The following is an 18,157-nucleotide window of genomic DNA, read 5'->3' as shown; positions in this document are numbered from 1 at the left end:
CCGGCATGTGGGATCCTCCCGGACCGGGGCACGAACCCGCATTCCCTGCATCGGCAGGCGGACTCTCAACCACTGCGCCACCAGGGAAGCCCTAACTTCCTTTTTATTTCCGCTGTATATGTTGCTCTTTGGTTTGGGGGACTAAGAACTTTCTTAAAAATAAAATTTGTATAGGTGGCCTGCAGGGCTGCTGCCCATGGTTATGAGCAAAAATGCCATCTGGCCATGAGGGCATATGGGGACTGAGATGTAGGCCAAATTCACTCAGGAAGGGCACCTTAGGGCTCACACAAAAAGCACCTTCAATGGGCCTTTAGCTGGGGCGTTGCAATGGCTCAGAGGGGGAGGCCTTTTATTTAAGTCCTCCCAGCTCTGAGGGGTGCCTTTTTCTAACTCAAAAAGGCACTACAGGCTCTGTGACCTGCATGAAAACAATACTGTTTGGTAATGGCCCCATCCCACAAATAGGGAGTTGTTATTATTCAAACCACCTGTAATGAAAATAGGTGTCAAAACGGGGACTCTAGGGACTTCCCTGGAGGCGCAGTGGTTAAGAATCCGCCTGCCAATGCAAGGGACACGGGTCCAAGCCCTAGCCCGGGAAGATCCCACATGCTGTGGAGCAACTAAGCCCGTGTGCCACAGCTACTGAGCCTGTACTCTAGAGCCCACGAGCCACAACTACTGAGCCCACACATGCCACAGCTACTGAAGCCCACACTCCTAGAGCCTGTGCTCCACAACAAGAGAAGCCACTGCAATGAGAAGCCTGCGTACCACAGCAAAGAGTATCCCCCACTCACTGCAAGTGGAGAAAGCCTTGGTGCGGCAGCAAAGACCCAACACAGTCAAAAATAAATAAATAAATTTATTAAAAAAAAAAACAAAAAAACAAATCTCAATTAAAAAAAAAAAGCAACAGGGACTCTAACATCTTGTAAGACCCCCAACTTATCAGAGTCAAGTATGTGCAATGAACTCTCTCTAAGGCAAGAAAGAACACATCTTAGAAAGAGCTTCAAAAGAAGGGTTTTCTAGTTGATCCCTCATAAATAAAACCTGGGCAGACTTTTCTGATTATGTGCCTAGCTAAATTTGCTCTTACACATAGCAAATGCTCTCAAGAAGCTCATATGCAGAGATGGTTAACTGAGAAATATTTAACGACTCACACAAAAGAACATTAGCCCATAAAATTTACATAAATATGCATATCAGCCGAACATAAATGCATTACAAATATGAGTGCAATATAGTGAAAGGAGTGAAGGAGCCGGGGGAACAGTAGGTCAATGGAGCACAGATGCCGTAGTGAGCTCCCAGGAGTAGGATGAAGGCTGAGACAGTGTCAGTCGTAGTGACAGTCAGGATGATATCACCAGGCTCCGGCTCAATGAGGGAATGCAAGGTGACGGCACAATATGGACTGTCTTATACTAATTCCTGCAAGTCTCTCAACTATGTACAAGCAAACAAATATTTAAGAAATATGAGACAATACATCAGTGGATACAGTGCTTTTTGACTGATTAAATACACTCACATCAGAGCAGCACTTTACACTATACCACTGTGGTACAGTTGGCAAGTTCTAGACTCCTAAAATTATTTTGTTAAGTCAACTGCAAGGGGAAAAAAAGAGATGAAGGTGGAATCTACTTCATCTTAAGCCTACTTGACTTAAAAGATATATCACACAAATGCAATGTGAGAACCTCATTTGGAACCTGATTCAAACAAACTATTAAAAAGTACATATGACATTCACAAGACAACTGGGAAATCTGAACACTGGTTATTTGATATCGAGGAATTATCGTGAATTTCTTAGGTATGAAAATGGTATTGGGTTATGCTAAAAAAAAGTCTTCATATACTAGAAACACACACTGAATTACTTATGGGTGAAATGATGTGATGTATAGAATTTCCTTCAAAATAATATGGGAAGGGGGAAGTGGATGGGAGCATACATGAAACAAGGTTAGGCATGAGCTGAATGACTGTTGAAGCTGTGTGATGAGTAAAGGGGGTTTCAATGTACTAGTCCGCCTATTTTTGTCTATGTTTGAAATTCTCTATAATAAAAGTTTTTTTTAAATTCCATGTGAAGCTATAAATCATAATAGTTACACTACAGTCTACAGCCAGAGTCAGATAAAATATTAGAAAGAAAATTAGTCCGGGTATGTTATTGCTCTAGGAAATTGATTTTTTTAAGTCTACCTGACATTTTCTTTAAAGCATTAAACATTGACATGACTGAGCCCACTTCTTGGAATTGATCCTAAGGAAGCAATTAAGGATGAACAAGAAAGGATGGTCACAACGATGCAGTTCATAATATAGAGAAGTCAGATTAAAGAAACTGTGGCACAATGAAATGCTATTCCCCTATTTAGAAAGATGTTATAGAAAAGTACCTATTGCTACAAAAATTCTTATCAACTGGGAGGCGAAAACATGTTAAAATAGTGTATTTAGTAGAGTCTCACTTTGTTGCTTAAGAAAAAAACATGGAAAAGGACGTTTAGTAAAGTGAATAATCATCTTTTAGGACGTTTAGTAAAGTGAATAATCATCTTTTAACGAGCAGTGTTATGGGTTTTTCCCCTAGCTTCTTTTTATAAATCAGTTATGAATCTTCTATCACAACCGTGGCTTGTTTTTAACATTTCAAAAATCATAGACATGTCATCATAAACTGATTAAATGATAAAAGGCACTCCAGCAGCACTGGCCTTACTACACACACACACACACACACACACACACACACACACATTTCACAAACCCTGGAAAATGGAACCAACCTATTTTCTGAGAAACCAAAGAAGTTCCGAAATTAACACTGAAGCATTTTAACATTTCTGGCTGAAATTAAAAATTCACATTTTAAATTAATGGGGCAAATACTGAAAAGTAAAAAAAAGAGGAACATTTTCTCTCACACACACACACACACACACACACACACACACACACACACACACACACACACTTTCAGAGTCCCATGCTTGAAATCCGGAATTATAACCAAGAACTGACAATTCTGAGAGAAGCTGCTTGGGCAGGAAACAATCATCTGAAAACTCATAGAAGAGAAGCAAGGTCTCCTGGCCCACACCTGTTACGAGCAAACACTGTCAGTGGCTTTGACTCTGGGTCTCTGCAAGTCGTAAAAAAGCAAACAGTCTAATGGCAAACACATGCTCTATCCAGGTTAAGGTGCCACAGATCTATGAAAGCCTGGAGACACACCCAGACCCTGCTTTGGGGCTGAGGTGAGAAAAGGGCTTCTTAAACAGGCCCCTTCCCACAAAGAAGTTACATCTTACCCACCCCGGGAGAGAAGGTCAAAGAGCATCTCTGGTTGGAACCCTAATGCTTCGCTCTTAAGTGAGCAGGTCACTCACTATTTATGTTACCCAAGACAGCACCTAAGAATCTTACCTCATAGTCTTTCCTTGGAAGGATCTCCTCCTCCTCCTCCTGTGTTTCTCCAAGGATGGTCTAGAAAAACATCCAGAGAAGGAAGACCTTTTTAATGGTTTTAAAAGTGGAAAGAGGCAGAAGTATTTACTGAAACCAGCTACTAGTTTCTAAATCATCTGGAGCCATTATCATCAAATGGGAACAAGACCTAAAAAAAAAAAAACCTTTTGGGATGGGGGTGATGTGGTGGGGCTCTACAGTCATCAGCTGAGCGCTTCATTCCTACTTATACATTCTCCAAATAACCTCTCATCTTCAGGACACTTCAAAGATGTCACTTGCCAGTGTAAGGGGGAAAGAGTTCAGGTTCCGTCTGATAACAGGCCGAGTCTGAAATCAGGAGGGACTTGTCAACAAGTCTGGGGACACAACAACTCAAGTTTTCCCAGGGTGCTTTGCAGAGGGAAGCTGGATTATCAGTGACCCAGAAAAGGTGAGGGATAGAGTGAGAAAGGGCTGGAAAAACTAAGCCAGCTGCATGATATGCACAAAGTCCAGCGAGGGGGCTCACTCCGAAAACGCTCGTTTCATTCAAAACTCCTTTCAGATGGAAATAAAAAAAATAAGGATGGGATTAACTGAAGCTGGCCTGGGTTCTCCCTCAGATTCCAGGGAGGGGTTCTGAGAAATGACCCCAGACTTGGGCACGTGAAGCCGGGCAGATGATGCTTCGAGAGCCCAGGCTGCAGTCCCCAGGCCCCACCCGCTGCCACCTGCGGGCCCAACTCGGCCCGGCCCCACCCCCGGCAACGCCTCTCGCCGTCCCTTAGCAACCGCCCCCTCCCCAGCCCGGCTCCACCCGCTTCTTACCAGCTCCTCGGGGGTGCGGGTCTCACGCTCACCGCAGCAGCAGCACCACCTGCAGCAGCAGCACGGGGACCCCCTGCACCCCGCCATCTTCCTCCTTTACTGCCACTCTGGACCCCTCCGCCAACCCCCTCCCACCCAGGATCCGCGCCTCACGTGACTGGCCTCGGGAGTGTCACGTGGCCCTCTCGAGCTTGGGACGGAGACGGGGAGTGGCTGCAGACGGGTGAGGCGAGGGCTCGCGTCACATGACGGTGGAGGGACGGCTTCCAGCGAGACTTCTGGGCGCCGCCATGTTGGGGGCGGGGCTTCCGGGCGCCCGCAAGGGTGGTTTCCGCCCTCTGGCCCCGCCTTCCTAAGCAACCTGACACCGGCGCCGCGCCCCCACCCGAGCCGCGCCTCCTCTGCTGGCGCCCCCTTATCGGCCACGCAGCTGCAAGGGGCGCGCGCTCTGAGTCATCCGCGACCAGTGGGTGAGTGACAGCGAGGCATGTGGTCGCCGGGGAGGGAGACTCGGGCCTTGGAGCCTTGGGGGCCACCCACCCGGGGGCGGGGAGCGGTGGCTGCCAGTCGGCCCGCCCCCTCTGCGCGCACGCCCTCGGCGGGACTAGAGTAGCCCCCGCTGGCTGCCACCCCCGCGATCCTCAACCCTGAAGCGGAGACTCACTTTCGGCCCCCGGCCTGGACTGAAGGACCGCAGGGCTGAGGCGGCCCTGAGCTGGGGGTGGACTTGGGCCTTCGCTTCCTCCCCCTCCCGTGACCTAGTGACCCGGTGACTAGATTCGCGGCCCTCGAGTCCCCGGCGCCAGAGGCATCTCTCAGCCTCCCTGCCGAGCACCTGGAGAAGAGCCGTGGGCCGCTGGCACTGCTGTCCCCGACGCCCACTGCATCGGGCGGCTCACGGGTGCCCACCGGGACCCCTGTGGGAGTGGTGGGCTCCGTATTCCCTCACTGCTCGGTGCCTGGCACCGATTAAGTGCTCATCAAATGGCAGAGGGTTGCTTTGAGGACGGGATGACAGCGCCTGGCCCGTCGGCGCTCGGTGAGTGCTGGCTGTTACCGGGTGCCAGCACGGGGGTACCATAGGCAGAATACCCGGCCCTGGTCTCAGGGAACTGGGAAGAGGGAGGGGAGACAAATATGTGAACCCACAGTTGCAACCCAGGGTGCTATGGGATCCTAGCTTAAAATGGGTTAAGTGGTAGCACGTGAAAAATGTTGGAAGAAGGCTAGTTCCTGGCACATACTAGGAAGGCAGTAAGTCTTAATGAACAAATGAAAGAGCAGATAGTTTGTGGGTGGTTCAGCCTCCTCTCCCCTCTTGGTTTTGTTCCAGCAGACAACTAATGAGGCACTCTCTGGAATTCGGAAGAAAGACCAGACTAGGCTGATCTTGACGTTCATCCCCACAGAGAAACTGGAATTTTAGGTCAGAATCAAAATGGGCATCCCTGGGGGTGGTCTGGTCTCAATCTGGTCTCAGCTGCTTGACGTTGGGTGTACCAGAGTGTGTTACGTGCACTTGTGTGTGTTTTAGGGGAGAGGAGCATTGGATCTCATCAGTTTCTCAAGAGTCTAGGACCCCCAAAATGGTTAAGAACACGGGCTTAGCAGTGGACATTCCCTGAAAGACGTGAACTTGGCCTGGTTGCTCCTCTTATGCTCCAGGTCACCACACCCTGGATTTTCACTACTGTGTGCTTACATCTTGCTGTGCAGGAGTAGTGTTTTGTTTTAGTTTTTGTCTTATTTTCCCCGCCAAATTGCCCAACGGCGCTGTGCCCTCTTGTCGGCCAGCCTGTGGTTGCCATGGTTCAGGGCTTCAACCGTGGTGGCTTTGCAGTCGCTGTAATCACTTGAACTGACTTCACTGGTGTGTGTAAGGAGAACAGCCTGGAAGGCAGGCACAGACTGTTCAGCCTTTGTTCTGAGTTGGACATAAATTCATGCCCTTGTTGAATTTGGGTCTGGCTATTTTTGGAACCCAGCCAGTGTCAAGTTCTAACCCATGACATGGTCTTTTCAGAGAAGCACAAACGCGGGAGAAATCAGGCTGCATTGTCAAGCCCTCACCCCTTCCAGCCTGCATGCATACAAACTGTTCCAAGTAACAGGAGATGTTTCCATGGCTGGGCCGTTCCTTCCTTGGCATGTGATCCAGTCACCCTGAACATCTGTTGGCCTCATCACACCCAAACCCTGCAGTCTGCAGTCCCACGTCCCCCTCCTTCTATCCGCCTTCGGCCTCTAGAGCTTCAGCCCTCCCTCTCGCCGGGAAGCCTTGCCCCCGCCCCTTCACGCCGGCCCCAGCTACTGCTCTCAGCTCTTCCTTTGTCACAGCTCCGCCCAGTCGGACACACCCGCTGGGGAAGGTTCCTCCTTTTCTTCCCCAGTGGTCTGGGGTCTGAGTTTACACTGGCAGAGATGGACCGTCCAAAACCCAACGTCCTCCCGGCGGGGCACTGCTGCCCCTCCCTGGGAACGCGGGCCTGGGAGGCCGGCAGCGCGAGGTTCTCAGTGCCACCCTCCATCAGGTAGCGGTCACGGAGGATCCACGGGCTGAAGGAGCATGTTTCTGTGCTGGGTGGGGGCTGTCATGCGGAATCAGGCAGCAGCGGAGGGCAAAGCTTGGAGTGAGGCAGCGCAGACAGTCGTACCTGGCGTGTGGAGCCACTGGGTGGGCGCGTTGTCACCCGTGCCCTCACCAGCCTTCCTCCTGCGTGGAAATGCAGCATCTCTCTCTTGACCCTGCCTTGCTGGGGCTCGGCTGCCTGCCTGCCGTCTCACGCCCCCTGCCTCACCCCGTGCAGCAGGAGCTCGGCCATGGTGAACGAACCCAGAGGGCACGGCGGCCCCAGCCCCCGCTGGGAGGACGGCACCAGTGGCAGCGAGAGCTCCAAGGATAGTTCAAGGTGTTCCACACCGGTGCCGGACCCCGAGCGACACGAGAGGCTCAGGGAGAAGATGAAGCGGAGGATGGAGTCTGGTGACAAGTGGTTCTCCCTGGAATTCTTCCCTCCTCGAACTGCTGAGGGAGCTGTCAATCTCATCTCAAGGTGAGTCAACGCAAGATAAGGAGTAGGGCCAGACTGTGGGATGGGGGCAGGGGGAAAAGATGAACTGTCAGCCCTGAGGCTGGGCTGCACTTTGACCCAGCAGGAAAAGGCAGCCACAGGGGGTGGAAAAAAGCAAAGCCAGGGTAGATCCTTTGATACGCAGCTTCTGTTGTCTGTGAAAGCCCCTCCAAGCACCTGGAATGTTTAGACACACTCTTCCATGTGCTAAAAATGTTCGTTCTCTCAGACTAAATTCTTTGGTGGAACTTGGGGCTGGATCGTGAGGAGAGTTTAGGAAGTTACAAAACGGTGGCTTGGAGAACATTTTCAGCAAGTTAGGAATTTGGATTATGCATCTTGAGATCTAGAAATGCCAGCCGGATTATGTTAGCACTCGATGAATCGCAGTTCCTTTTATAAAGTTTACGCTTTTTATCGCTTGCGCTTCTTGCGTCACTCCCAAGGTTGTGAAGCGTGAAGGCACAAAGATGTTTCATTGCACCACGTTGCAGCTTGTAACACAGCGCATGTGCGCACGTAGAGCTCTTGATTCTAGTTATGGAAATGTGGCCGTGCTCTGCAGGACTCTTGGCTGCTGCGCCGCGGAACCGGGGGGCGGCAGGAAAGAAACTTGTGTCTGCTGACCCTCTTTGTCCCTAGAATGAGGCCCTGCTTGCCACTCTGAGGGTTCCCTGAACGCTTGACCGTTGAAATGTCTTAACTCACCCGAGATGATAAATGTGCAAGCACTTTGAAAAGTCCAGAGTGCTGCTCTCACACAAACTGGTTTCATCGTCATTACATATTATCTCCACAATGAGAGTAATCATAATGATAGCACATTGATCGCGTGTTTGCCGTGTCCCCGGCGCTGTTTTAAGAGCTGTGGAGCCATCTGTCATGATATCCTCCGAGTGGTGTTATGAAGTAGGCACTGTCTTCTGCCACGTTATAGAAATCAGGAAACTGAAGCTCAGAGAGATCAAGTAATTCTCCCAAGATCACAACAGCTAGTGAGTAGCAAAGCCAGGATATGAACGCAGGTCGTTCTGATTCCAGCCTGCATGTGGTGCTTCTCTAACTCCCAGACCCCGTGGGAAGGTGGTGAAGGGTGGTGTACCCCCAGGAGCCCCTCTTCAGAAAGAAATTCCCTACAGGTTTGACCGGATGGGGGCAGGCGGTCCTCTCTTCATAGATGTGACCTGGCATCCAGCAGGGGACCCCGGCTCAGACAAGGAGACTTCGTCCATGGTGATCGCCAGCACCGCCGTGAACTACTGCGGCCTGGAGACCATCCTGCACATGACCTGCTGCCATCAGAGCCGGGAAGAGATCACGGGCCACCTGCACAAGGCCAAGCGTCTGGGCCTGAAGAACATCCTGGCGCTGCGGGGAGGTGTGGAGCCAGCACTCTGCTCTCTGGGGTCTTGCTTTCCTGAAGACTTCTGTCCCTGGAATGGGCCTTTCCTTTTCTCCAGGCCCCACACTGAGTGCACTCAGGGCCCCGTCCCTGCCAGTAGCGTCAATAGGCAGTGTGGGTCGGGAGGCCCACGGGCGACACAGACGGAGCCGCTTCTTGGCCTTGCAGCGGGAGTTCAGTTGGGCCCGCGGCCGGCGCCTGATAGCCCTCTGTCCCGACGCACACAGTCAGTTAATCAATCAATTAATCAGTCCCTGGCCGCAGGGACTGATTTTTTTTGGCCCAGTCGAAGAGTTCAGCTCTGGCCTGTGTCCCGGGAGTGAGAACAGCTGGTTATGCCTCTGGCACGCGGTGTCCCTGGGCCACACGGCGTGGGAAACGGGAGCCTGGCGGGCGGGCGGGCACTTGCGGCCTCATGCTCCCCACCCGAAAGACCACTCCTCCCCTGAGATGAGTGGGCGATTCTCCCGGGAGGCGAGGGTTCCGGGGGCTTGGGTGAGGGGGTGTGCGCACACCAGGTGTGAGTAGGGAAGGGGTCGCCGACGCTCCAGGCTGAACGCAGGGCTGCAGCTGCTGCCAGCCCAGGGCCCTCGGAGTCGGTGCTCAGCGACCGTTGGATGGGTTGGCCGCTGTCTGCCCTCCCACTGTTTACCAGGTGCTACGCTAGAAAGCGGAGACACCAACCCGAGTGTTGTGAAGGCTCTGCCTCCGAGGCGCACCGTCCTGGGCGTGGGGGGAGAAGGAACAGAGAGGCTACCTGGAGGGCGGGTGAGACCCAGCACCGTGACCTCCAACCCTGCAGACCCCACAGGTGACGGGTGGGAAGAGGAGGAAGGAGGCTTCAGCTATGCCGTAGACTTGGTGAAGCACATCCGAAGCGAGTTCGGTGACTACTTCGATGTCTGTGTGGCAGGTGAGAGGCTGGGGTATCCCAGTGGGTGGGACCGGAGAGGGGAAGGGAGGAGAGGCACAGAGAGCCCCCTCGTCATTCAGGTCAGGCCCCGCCAGCTCGGCGCGCCGCTGGCCTGCCTGCGCCGGGTGACGGAGGTGCAGGGGTGAAGCAAACAGCGTCTGCCCTCTCATCATTCTGTCACCCGCTATCCACCCAGGCGTGCCACCACCCCTTAAGTTTTTGTCCCCCTGCCTTTTCTTTTTATTATTTATTTTTTTTCTTTTTCCTTTCTTATTTTAGGCCGCGTCCGGCCTTTGTTGCGGCACGCGGGCTCTTCATCCGTGGTGCGCGGGCTTCTCTCTAGCTGTGGCGGGCGGGTTTTCTCTCTAGCTGTGGCGCACGGGCTCCAGGGCGCGTGGGCTCTGTAGTTGTGGCGCGTGGGCTCTGTAGTCTGCGGCACGCGGGCTCTGAGGCCTGCGAGCTCAGTAGTTGTGGCTCGCGGGCTTAGTTGCCCCCAGGCATGGGGGATCTTAGGCATCGCAAGGCATCCGGATTCTTTACCACTGGACCACCAGGGAAGTCCCTTCCTCCGCCTTTTCTTGCTCTTCGCCTGCTTCCCAGCCCTATTCTTTAAACAAAAGAGGTATATTTATTAAGGTTCCAGGGGCAGGGAATCTCAGAACAAGGTCAGGAAATGGCCTCAGACCTCATTAAGCGCTGGAACCGGGAGGCAGGCAGAATCCAAGGCCCTCCCTCATTCTCTCTGCTCCCCGCGCCGCCCACCCAGCTGCTTCATGCTTCATCCAGTAGACCTGATACGTACGCTTTTTCTGTCTCTGACACGTACGGTACACGTGTGACCCACCGCCTGCTCCTGACTCGCCCGGACTGATTGGCAGGTCTCAGCATCAGTTCCAAATCCTCGGGAGAGAGAACTGCATCAGCTCAACTCTAGTTTCTTTAGCTACGGCCAGGAGGCAAGGTTCACCTGCTCGAAACAGATGGCGTGGCCTTCCCTCTTGCCCCGACTCGTGGGGTCTGGGCCTTCAGCTTCTCAAACGGGGGCTTGGGTGTGGTGAGGCAGTGTGTGCCAGGGACACCGGAAGTCCGAGGCTTAATTTGACCCATCACCTTGGCATGACAATTTTTCTCAGATATTTTGGGGGAAATCCTATCATTCTTATTAAAATAAACGTGGCTACATTATGGAGTAGCGATCAAAGTGATCTGAATTTAAAAATACAAGCCGCGTGGCTTCAAGGGAATTACTCGTGGTGGGGGCTTTGGGCCGCGTCCCCAGGCCCCCACGTACGTGTCCGCGGTTCTCAGTGTCGGGAAGAGGGCGTTGAGGTGGAGGAGGCCCCGGTGAGGAGGTAGGAGTTCAAGTGTCGTTGGTCGCGCGGCCGTGAGACAGTCGGTCGATTGGGGAATGTGCCCGCGTGTGGTGGGCGTTGGACGGTCACGAGGGGAAACCAGCAGAGCTGTGAGCGAACAGTTGCCGAACGGTTCGGTGCTTTGCTTATGGTAAAGTGGATGAAAAAGAGGACCGGTGGATTAGAAGGCACCCAGCTGGCCACGACAGAGCAAGAAAAGAGTAAAACCGAGCAAAATCCAAATGTGAGCGATTGCTGGATTTGTCGGGTGCTGTTGAGGTTTTATAGGGTTTCAGCTATTAAAACCTCTGTTCCTGAAATTTCTGCTGGAAAAATAGCCTTGTTACTGAAAGTGTAAAGCTCTAGTGTTTAACCCTCCCACGCCCGTCCCCCAAAACAGTAGTTTTTATATCCAATTTTGATGACTCAGGGTTTCTTAAGAACGAAACTGCATCATCACAGCAAAGCAGCCTGGCTCCCCAGCGGTGTGGGTTCAGGTTTGCCCCTTCCTGGCTTGGGGTCCTGCCCTGGCCTCAGGCTGAGGAAGCCGACACTCTGCTTGTAGTTCATTAAGGCCTGTGGTCTTTCCTGTGCAGGCAGAGCCACTAGTAAGTTCAGTCGTTTAGGGAAGGGAGCACACCGTTCCTGGAGCTAGTCAGGAACCTAGGGGACGTCCGGCCCCGCCTCCCAGGCATCCCCGCACAGGGTCATCGCCCTGCCGCACTGTCTGGGAGTCCACTCCTTTGTGGGGCTGCTCGGTCCAGTGTCAGGCAGCTCTCCGAAACTGATCCTAGCTGCCATCAGAAGCAGCACAGAATACGGTGAATAAGGAACTCGACTAAGGTGACTCCTTTTTCCCAGTGACAGACTTGTGGGCGTCTAGAAACAGTTACCATATTCTCTGCATTCTTCAAGCAGAACATCTCTACTCTCTTCACTTCTTCCTGTGTAACGTGGTCTCTGACTTTGCACTGTCTGGGACCCCTGAATAATTTTAATGTGAAATTACAAGCACTGTCTTAATCCAGTACCTAGAGTCAAGCCCATTACCCCAAGGCTGCCTGGCCGGTGTGAATGTAGCGTTTCCTCTCTTCTGTGGCCACAGAGTGCAGGCCAGATTGGCCTGGCTGATTGCGGGACGGTGTGGGCGTTTGGGGGCAACCCATCCCCACTCTTGGGAGGGCGGCGCTAAGCCAGCGTGCACCGAGGGTCACCTCCAGGGTGAGGGGCGCATCAGATGAGCCCGGCCATCACCGCTTCCGCCTGTCCGTGCTGTGGGGTTGGAAGGTATGGCTCCGGAGCTCTCCGTTCCCAGCTCTCTGGTTGCTTCATCACTCACCTTGAGCAGGTGGAGCCAGTCTCTCCCTGCTGTCATCCCTATTGGCAGGTTACCCCAAAGGCCACCCCGACGCAGAGAGCTTTGAAGCGGACCTGAAGCACCTGAAGGAGAAGGTGGCCGCGGGAGCCGACTTCATCATCACCCAGCTTTTCTTTGAGGCCGACACTTTCTTCCGCTTCGTTAAGGCTTGCTCCGAGATAGGCATTACTTGCCCCATCCTCCCCGGAATCTTCCCTATTCAGGTGAGGGTCCCGAGAGGGCTCATGGACTCCCACCACCCCCATCCTAGCACAGGCCAGGGCCTTGGTTCAGGCCAAAGTGAACCTGAGGTGCCGAGTTCAGGCCAAAGTTCTTCTTTGATCCTCATTAGATTCTCGTCAGACAGGTGCTCTGTCCTTGCAAAATGTTGTCTTGCCACCCTCTTTTGATTACCTCTTATGTCTCCCCAAAATAGCAACAGTAACTGTTGGAGGGGCTTATTGATAAGTGTCACTAAAAGGGATTATTACTCTCATTATAAATTTGGGTTAAATCAGTGTTTCCCAAACTTGGCTGTCACCAGAATCATTTAATAAGCTCTTGTAAAATATGGATTTCCAGATCCCATGCCCAGAAGTTCTGATTTAATAGATCTGAGGTGGGACCTGGGAATTTGTACATTTCTGAAGTTTGGCAGGCGATTCTGGTGATTGGTCGAACCCCTGGCTTAGATGACCACCGTTTATCAATAGATACATCTAGGGCCCAAAGGGCCGGCTCAGACCAATGGCAGCAATGCTGTGGGCAGCTGCTGCACCCTGCAGAGTACAAAAAGTGCTGGTACAATGTGGTCTGACCTTCCTGGGTCAGTGTGTGTCACACTGCAGAGCCAGGAGGCCTGCTGGGGGGATAAGTATTTGGGGTGAGAGACGGGCAGGGAGATGGGACCCACAGCCCCCTGTGTCTTGGGCAGGGCTACCACTCCCTCCGGCAGCTTGTGAAGCTGTCCAAGCTGGAGGTGCCGCAGCAGATCAAGGACGTGATCGAGCCAATCAAAGACAACGACGCTGCCATCCGCAACTACGGCATCGAGCAGGCGCTGAGCCTGTGCCAGGAGCTCCTGGCAAGCGGCTCGGTGCCGGGCCTGCACTTCTACACCCTCAACCGCGAGATGGCCACCACAGAGGTGCTGAAGCGCTTGGGCATGTGGATCGAGGACCCCAGGTGAGGCCAGTGGCCCCGAATTCAGGCCCTGGAGCCCCAGAGGAGAGTCGGGTGGGCAGGGAGGTCAGAGGGAAGTCACAGAACGAGTGCGCCCTAGCTGGCAGTGCTGGCTGCCACGGGGCACAGAGGGCTGTCTGTGCCGTGGCTGGTGGCACCCGTAGGGCTCCGGTCTCAGCGGGAATGCCATCCGGCTTGACGTTTACGAGTCAAGATGGAAGAACCCAGGTTCAGTGGTGCCCCTTCCCTCTGGCCAAGCCCTGACCCTTTCTGTCTCCATTCTCACCCAGACGTCCCCTGCCCTGGGCCATCAGTGCCCACCCCAAGCGCCGGGAGGAAGATGTCCGTCCCATCTTCTGGGCCTCCAGACCAAAGAGTTACATTTATCGCACCCAGGAGTGGGATGAGTTCCCCAACGGCCGCTGGTGAGCCGCTGCCAATGAACTGTTTCTTGGGAGGAGGGAGACCAATCATGGTGGAGCCCTCGCGACAGGATTCACAGGAAAGCCTGCCCCCCCCCCCGCCCCCACCCCCCGCCCAGGGCAGGTGGATGCTACTGTCTGGAGCCCAAGGTCAGGGGTGTGCCTTGACCTCCGGGCACCTCCTCCGCCAGGGGTAATTCCTCGTCTCCGGCCTTTGGGGAGCTGAAGGACTACTACCTCTTCTACCTGAAGAGCAAGTCCCCAAAGGAAGAGCTGCTGAAGATGTGGGGGGAGGAGCTGACCAGTGAAGAAAGTGTCTTTGAAGTCTTTGCTCACTACCTCTCGGGAGAGCCGAACCAGAACGGCTATAAAGTGAGTGCTGCTGGAGTGGGATCCCTGGGTACCTCCCCTCGCCCCATGGGCCAGACGCGGGCGTGACTGCCCCACCCTGAGCCTCATCGCTGTGCCTGGAGGTGGCACCTCAGCAAAGGGAGAAGGTGAGGTGGGGGGTCCCACGTGGGGTGCCTGGAAGGGGCTTACGGAAGCAGAGACAGGCTGGGCCTCTGATGGGGACCGTGACAGGGAGGGACCCAGCCCGGCTTACCCTCCCCAGGTGACTTGCCTGCCCTGGAATGATGAGCCCCTGGCGGCCGAGACCAGCCTGATGAAGGAGGAGCTGCTGCGAGTGAACCGGCGGGGCATCCTCACCATCAACTCCCAGCCCAACATCAACGGGAAGCCGTCCTCCGACCCCATCGTGGGCTGGGGCCCCGGCGGGGGCTATGTCTTCCAGAAGGTGTGGCAGGGGCGCACAGGGCTACCCTCCCTTGACCTGCCTGCAGGGGTTCCCCGGGGCTGGGGACAGAGGCCCTCGTCTCAGGGGCTCTTTGTTCTGAGCGGCCGGGGATCAGAGTGGATGCGATCTCAGGCTCGGAGTCGGACAGACCCGGGTAGGCTGGTCACTTGACCACTCTGGGCCTCAGCTTTCCCTTCTGTAAAATGGGAATATGTCACGTCGTGTTCTGGGGATGAAACATGACAAAGCACATAAAGTGCTTAGCACGTGGGACGCATCCCCTCACTGGGAGCTATTATTACTGTTCCTTGTGGACCCCTTTCTCCTGGGGCTGCTGGAGTTAAAATTACATTCTAAACTAAAGCCTGAGGGCTCTGGGAAGTGAATTTAAATAAGCCCAGCTTAATCCCTGGTGGCCAGGTGGTGGCGGAGAAGCCCCCCACCCGGCAGATGCGGGGAGGGGGGGTGTCAGGCCTCTCGCCTTTCTTGCCAAACTGGGCCCCCTGCACAGCTTCTGGGGCGACTTCTCCGTGGAACCTTTCCCAACTGGACGAAGGGTTGGCAGACGTCCCTCAGACCTGTCCACACCGAGAAACCTCACGTACCTGCTCCCCTCCCTTTGCTTATGGGTTCAACTCCCAACTAGCGGCCACCGCTAGTCCCGACACCTTAAGTCTTCTGCTACAAGTGTCCTCGTGGATGCCTCCCTGGGACGGTCAGGAGGGCAGGCGTCTGGTGTTTCAGAGCACGTGGCCCCCTCAGCAGCGCCCAGCGAAGGCGTCCAGCAAGGACTGGGGGTTACGTGATGGCACCTGTCTCCCTCCCGCAGGCGTACTTAGAGTTCTTCACTTCCCGAGAGACAGTGGAGGCGCTTTTGCAGGTGCTGAAGAAGTACGAGCTCCGCGTGAATTACCACATCGTGGATGTGAAGGTGGGCCGGCCTCAGGTCCGAGGGCGCTCGGCGGGGCCGGGGTGAGGGCACCACGTTTACTCCACCATTCGGCAGTCACGGAGTGCCCGGTGGGGCCGCGCATCGTGCCAGATGGAGATGCAGACAGAGCCAGGCCCCTGCCCTCCGAGAGCTCCCAGCCTAGCGAGGGAAGCCATCGGTGAATAATTATGAGTGGGTGTAAGCACTTGCACTTTTTAACAGTGAAGTTCAGCATAGGAAGAAGCTGGGGATCCGAGGGAGGGATGTCCAGCTTGAGAGATCAGGGGAGGTGTTTGGAGAGCTCCTGTGTGGCCCGAATCTTTAAGGATGAGGGGTAAAAGGGCATCCCAGGGAAAGGGCAGAGGGCGTGCAAATGGGGTCAGGGTGAGGCCGAAGCGTTAAGCCGGGGCCAGGTCCTCAGGGGTCTCAACTGTCCTGCTTGGAATTTGGGTTTTCCCGTATAGGCAAGAGGGAGCCTTGGCTCCATGTTTTATTTTGGGCAGGTCCCAGGGGACAGCGGTGTGGCTAACAGGGCCAGGGGAGACTAGAGTCAGCAGCCCCGGTGGTCTGAGTAGCAAAGAGAGGCCTGGCCGGGCTAGACACGAGGCTAGACGCGAGAGGAAGTGAGCAGTGCCCCTGGGAGCGGGGCTGATTGGAGCATAGGAGGAGGAGGGAAAAGACCAAGATGACGTCTGGCTTTCAGGCTTTCAGGCTCGTGGCCGTGGCCGTCACAGAGCTGCAGAGCCGGGGCAGGGGTGGGGCGCTGACGGTGGGAGGAGGGGCGGAGCATACCCCCAGGGAGAGGGCTGGAGCTGTCTGCACCCCAAGTCTGCCCCTACCCACCCCCCCCCCACCGGCCCCGCCCCGCAGGGTGACAACATCACCAACGCCCCCGAGCTGCAGCCCAACGCCGTCACTTGGGGCATCTTCCCGGGGCGAGAGATCATCCAGCCCACAGTGGTGGACCCAGTCAGCTTCATGTTCTGGAAGGTAAGGGGGGGACGGGAGCAGGCCTGCCCTGCCCACCTCCGGAGTCTTGGGCGGGCAGGCGGGGCAGCTGGGGGCCGCACCCCCAGGGCTGGCAGTGCCCTGACCCTGACTCATGGTGTTTACCTCCGGGCTGGGGAGCGGGGGTGGCACTGGCAGTGGGCCACGTTCTGTTCTTGGAAACGTCCCGTTGGGCAGCAGCGGAGGCCCTTGGGGTGCTGAGTGTGGAGCCCTGGCCCTAGGGCAGCCCTGTTAACCTGGCCGGCGTGTCTGAGTGTGTGTCTGTGTGTCTGTATGTGGGACTGCGTATGTCCCTGTGGCTTTCTGTCTGTGTGCCGACGTCTCCGTGTGTGTCTGCGCGTGCGTGCCTGTGCGCGTGTGCAGGACGAGGCCTTCGCCCTGTGGATCGAGCAGTGGGGCAAGCTGTATGAGGAGGAGTCCCCGTCCCGCATGATCATCCAGTACATCCACGACAACTACTTCCTGGTCAACCTGGTGGACAACGAGTTCCCGCTGGACAGCTGCCTGTGGCAGGTGGTGGAGGACACGTTTGAGCTTCTCAACAGGCCCCCCCAGGGCAAGAGGGAGACGGAGGCGCCGTGACCCTGAGCCCGGACACCCTTAGCTTGAGGCCACTGTGTCCCGCCGTCCTCCTCTCCGTCCTGGTTCTCTGGAGACCCTCGTTCTCCTTCACTTCCCCCCACCCCCTGACACGATGATGGCAGCTAGACTGGTGTGAGGATTCCAGGCTCTGGCTGGACTGGAGCCCGCCTCACACGGGAGCCAGGTGTTCCCTGCTTAGCGGAGAGTCCGTGCTCCGCTGGGAAGCAGCCCCGTCCCCCAGAGGAGCACGCGGGCAGAACAGAACGCACCCTCCCTGGGAAGGGTTGTTGCTGGCGGAGCCCCTGGGAGGCAGCCTGGGACTCTGCCGGTGACCTTGCTCTTGGGGCCTATGGAGGACAAGCAAAGCGAACATGGCCGTGGGCTCTGGGACTGCAGAGGAGACCTGGCAGGGTCAAGGCGCTGGAGCCTTCCACCTCCAAGGCGTTGGCAGCCAGGCACGACCCACTCGGGAATGAAGGGGCGGACCGCTGCCCTGCCAGGCACTGGCCCCTGGATGGACCTTGGACTGAAACCTAAGTTTTCACCTCCTTCTAGCCGAGAGCTCAGCTGAGTTTCTCCCTTTTCTACAGCGTTGCTTTTTGAAACAGTTGTCTCTGTTCCCGTGGCTCGAGAGAGAAAGTGCCTCTTAAGGGTTAAAGGTGTCTGAGGGCTTCCCTGGTGGCGCAGTGGTTGAGAGTCCGCCTGCCGATGCTGGGGACACGGGTTCGTGCCCCGGTCCGGGAGGATCCCACGTGCCGCGGAGCGGCTGGGCCCGTGAGCCACGGCCGCTGAGCCTGCGCGTCCGGAGCCTGTGCTCTGCAACGGGGGAGGCCACA

The 18,157-nt window shown here is 55.3% G+C and overlaps 1 protein-coding gene across 9 annotated transcripts; it reads left to right on the top strand.

Annotated features, from left to right (window-relative positions):
• The first annotated feature begins 4,683 nt into the window (after nt 1-4,683).
• On the top strand, nt 4,684-17,988 carry MTHFR (methylenetetrahydrofolate reductase). Of its 9 annotated transcripts, none has more exons than XM_028486617.2 (13): nt 4,699-4,775; nt 5,642-5,731; nt 7,113-7,358; nt 8,516-8,754; nt 9,434-9,691; nt 12,431-12,624; nt 13,335-13,585; nt 13,873-14,007; nt 14,196-14,376; nt 14,618-14,800; nt 15,630-15,731; nt 16,602-16,721; nt 17,103-17,988. In XM_028486617.2, exons 3-13 carry the CDS (start codon nt 7,126-7,128, stop codon nt 17,319-17,321), a joined length of 2,115 nt encoding a protein of 704 aa, XP_028342418.1. In that variant the 5' UTR covers nt 4,699-4,775; nt 5,642-5,731; nt 7,113-7,125; the 3' UTR covers nt 17,322-17,988. The 9 variants fall into 9 exon arrangements, with proteins under 9 accessions (XP_028342424.1, XP_028342425.1, XP_028342418.1 ...); XM_028486620.2 differs by having other exon boundaries at nt 4,700-4,775; nt 5,639-5,731; XM_028486619.2 differs by lacking the exon at nt 4,699-4,775 and adding an exon at nt 4,790-5,344.
• The last annotated feature ends 169 nt before the right edge of the window (nt 17,989-18,157 follow it).

This window comes from Physeter macrocephalus, unplaced genomic scaffold (genome assembly GCF_002837175.3).
Source record: "Physeter macrocephalus isolate SW-GA unplaced genomic scaffold, ASM283717v5 random_1612, whole genome shotgun sequence".
In the NCBI taxonomy this organism is placed as follows: domain Eukaryota; kingdom Metazoa; phylum Chordata; class Mammalia; order Artiodactyla; family Physeteridae; genus Physeter; species Physeter macrocephalus.
Note: the sequence above shows the minus strand (reverse complement) of the source record. Positions and strands in the feature narration are given on the sequence as shown.

Coding starts and splice junctions, on each gene's coding strand:
- MTHFR (XM_028486623.2), top strand. CDS start 7,126: ATGGTGAACGAACCCAGAGGGCACGGCGGCCCCAGCCCCCGCTGGGAG. Junction 14,008..14,195: donor GAGTTCCCCAACGGCCGCTG/GTGAGCCGCTGC, acceptor CTCCTCCGCCAG/GGGTAATTCCTCGTCTCCGG. Junction 15,732..16,601: donor ACCACATCGTGGATGTGAAG/GTGGGCCGGCCT, acceptor CCCGCCCCGCAG/GGTGACAACATCACCAACGC.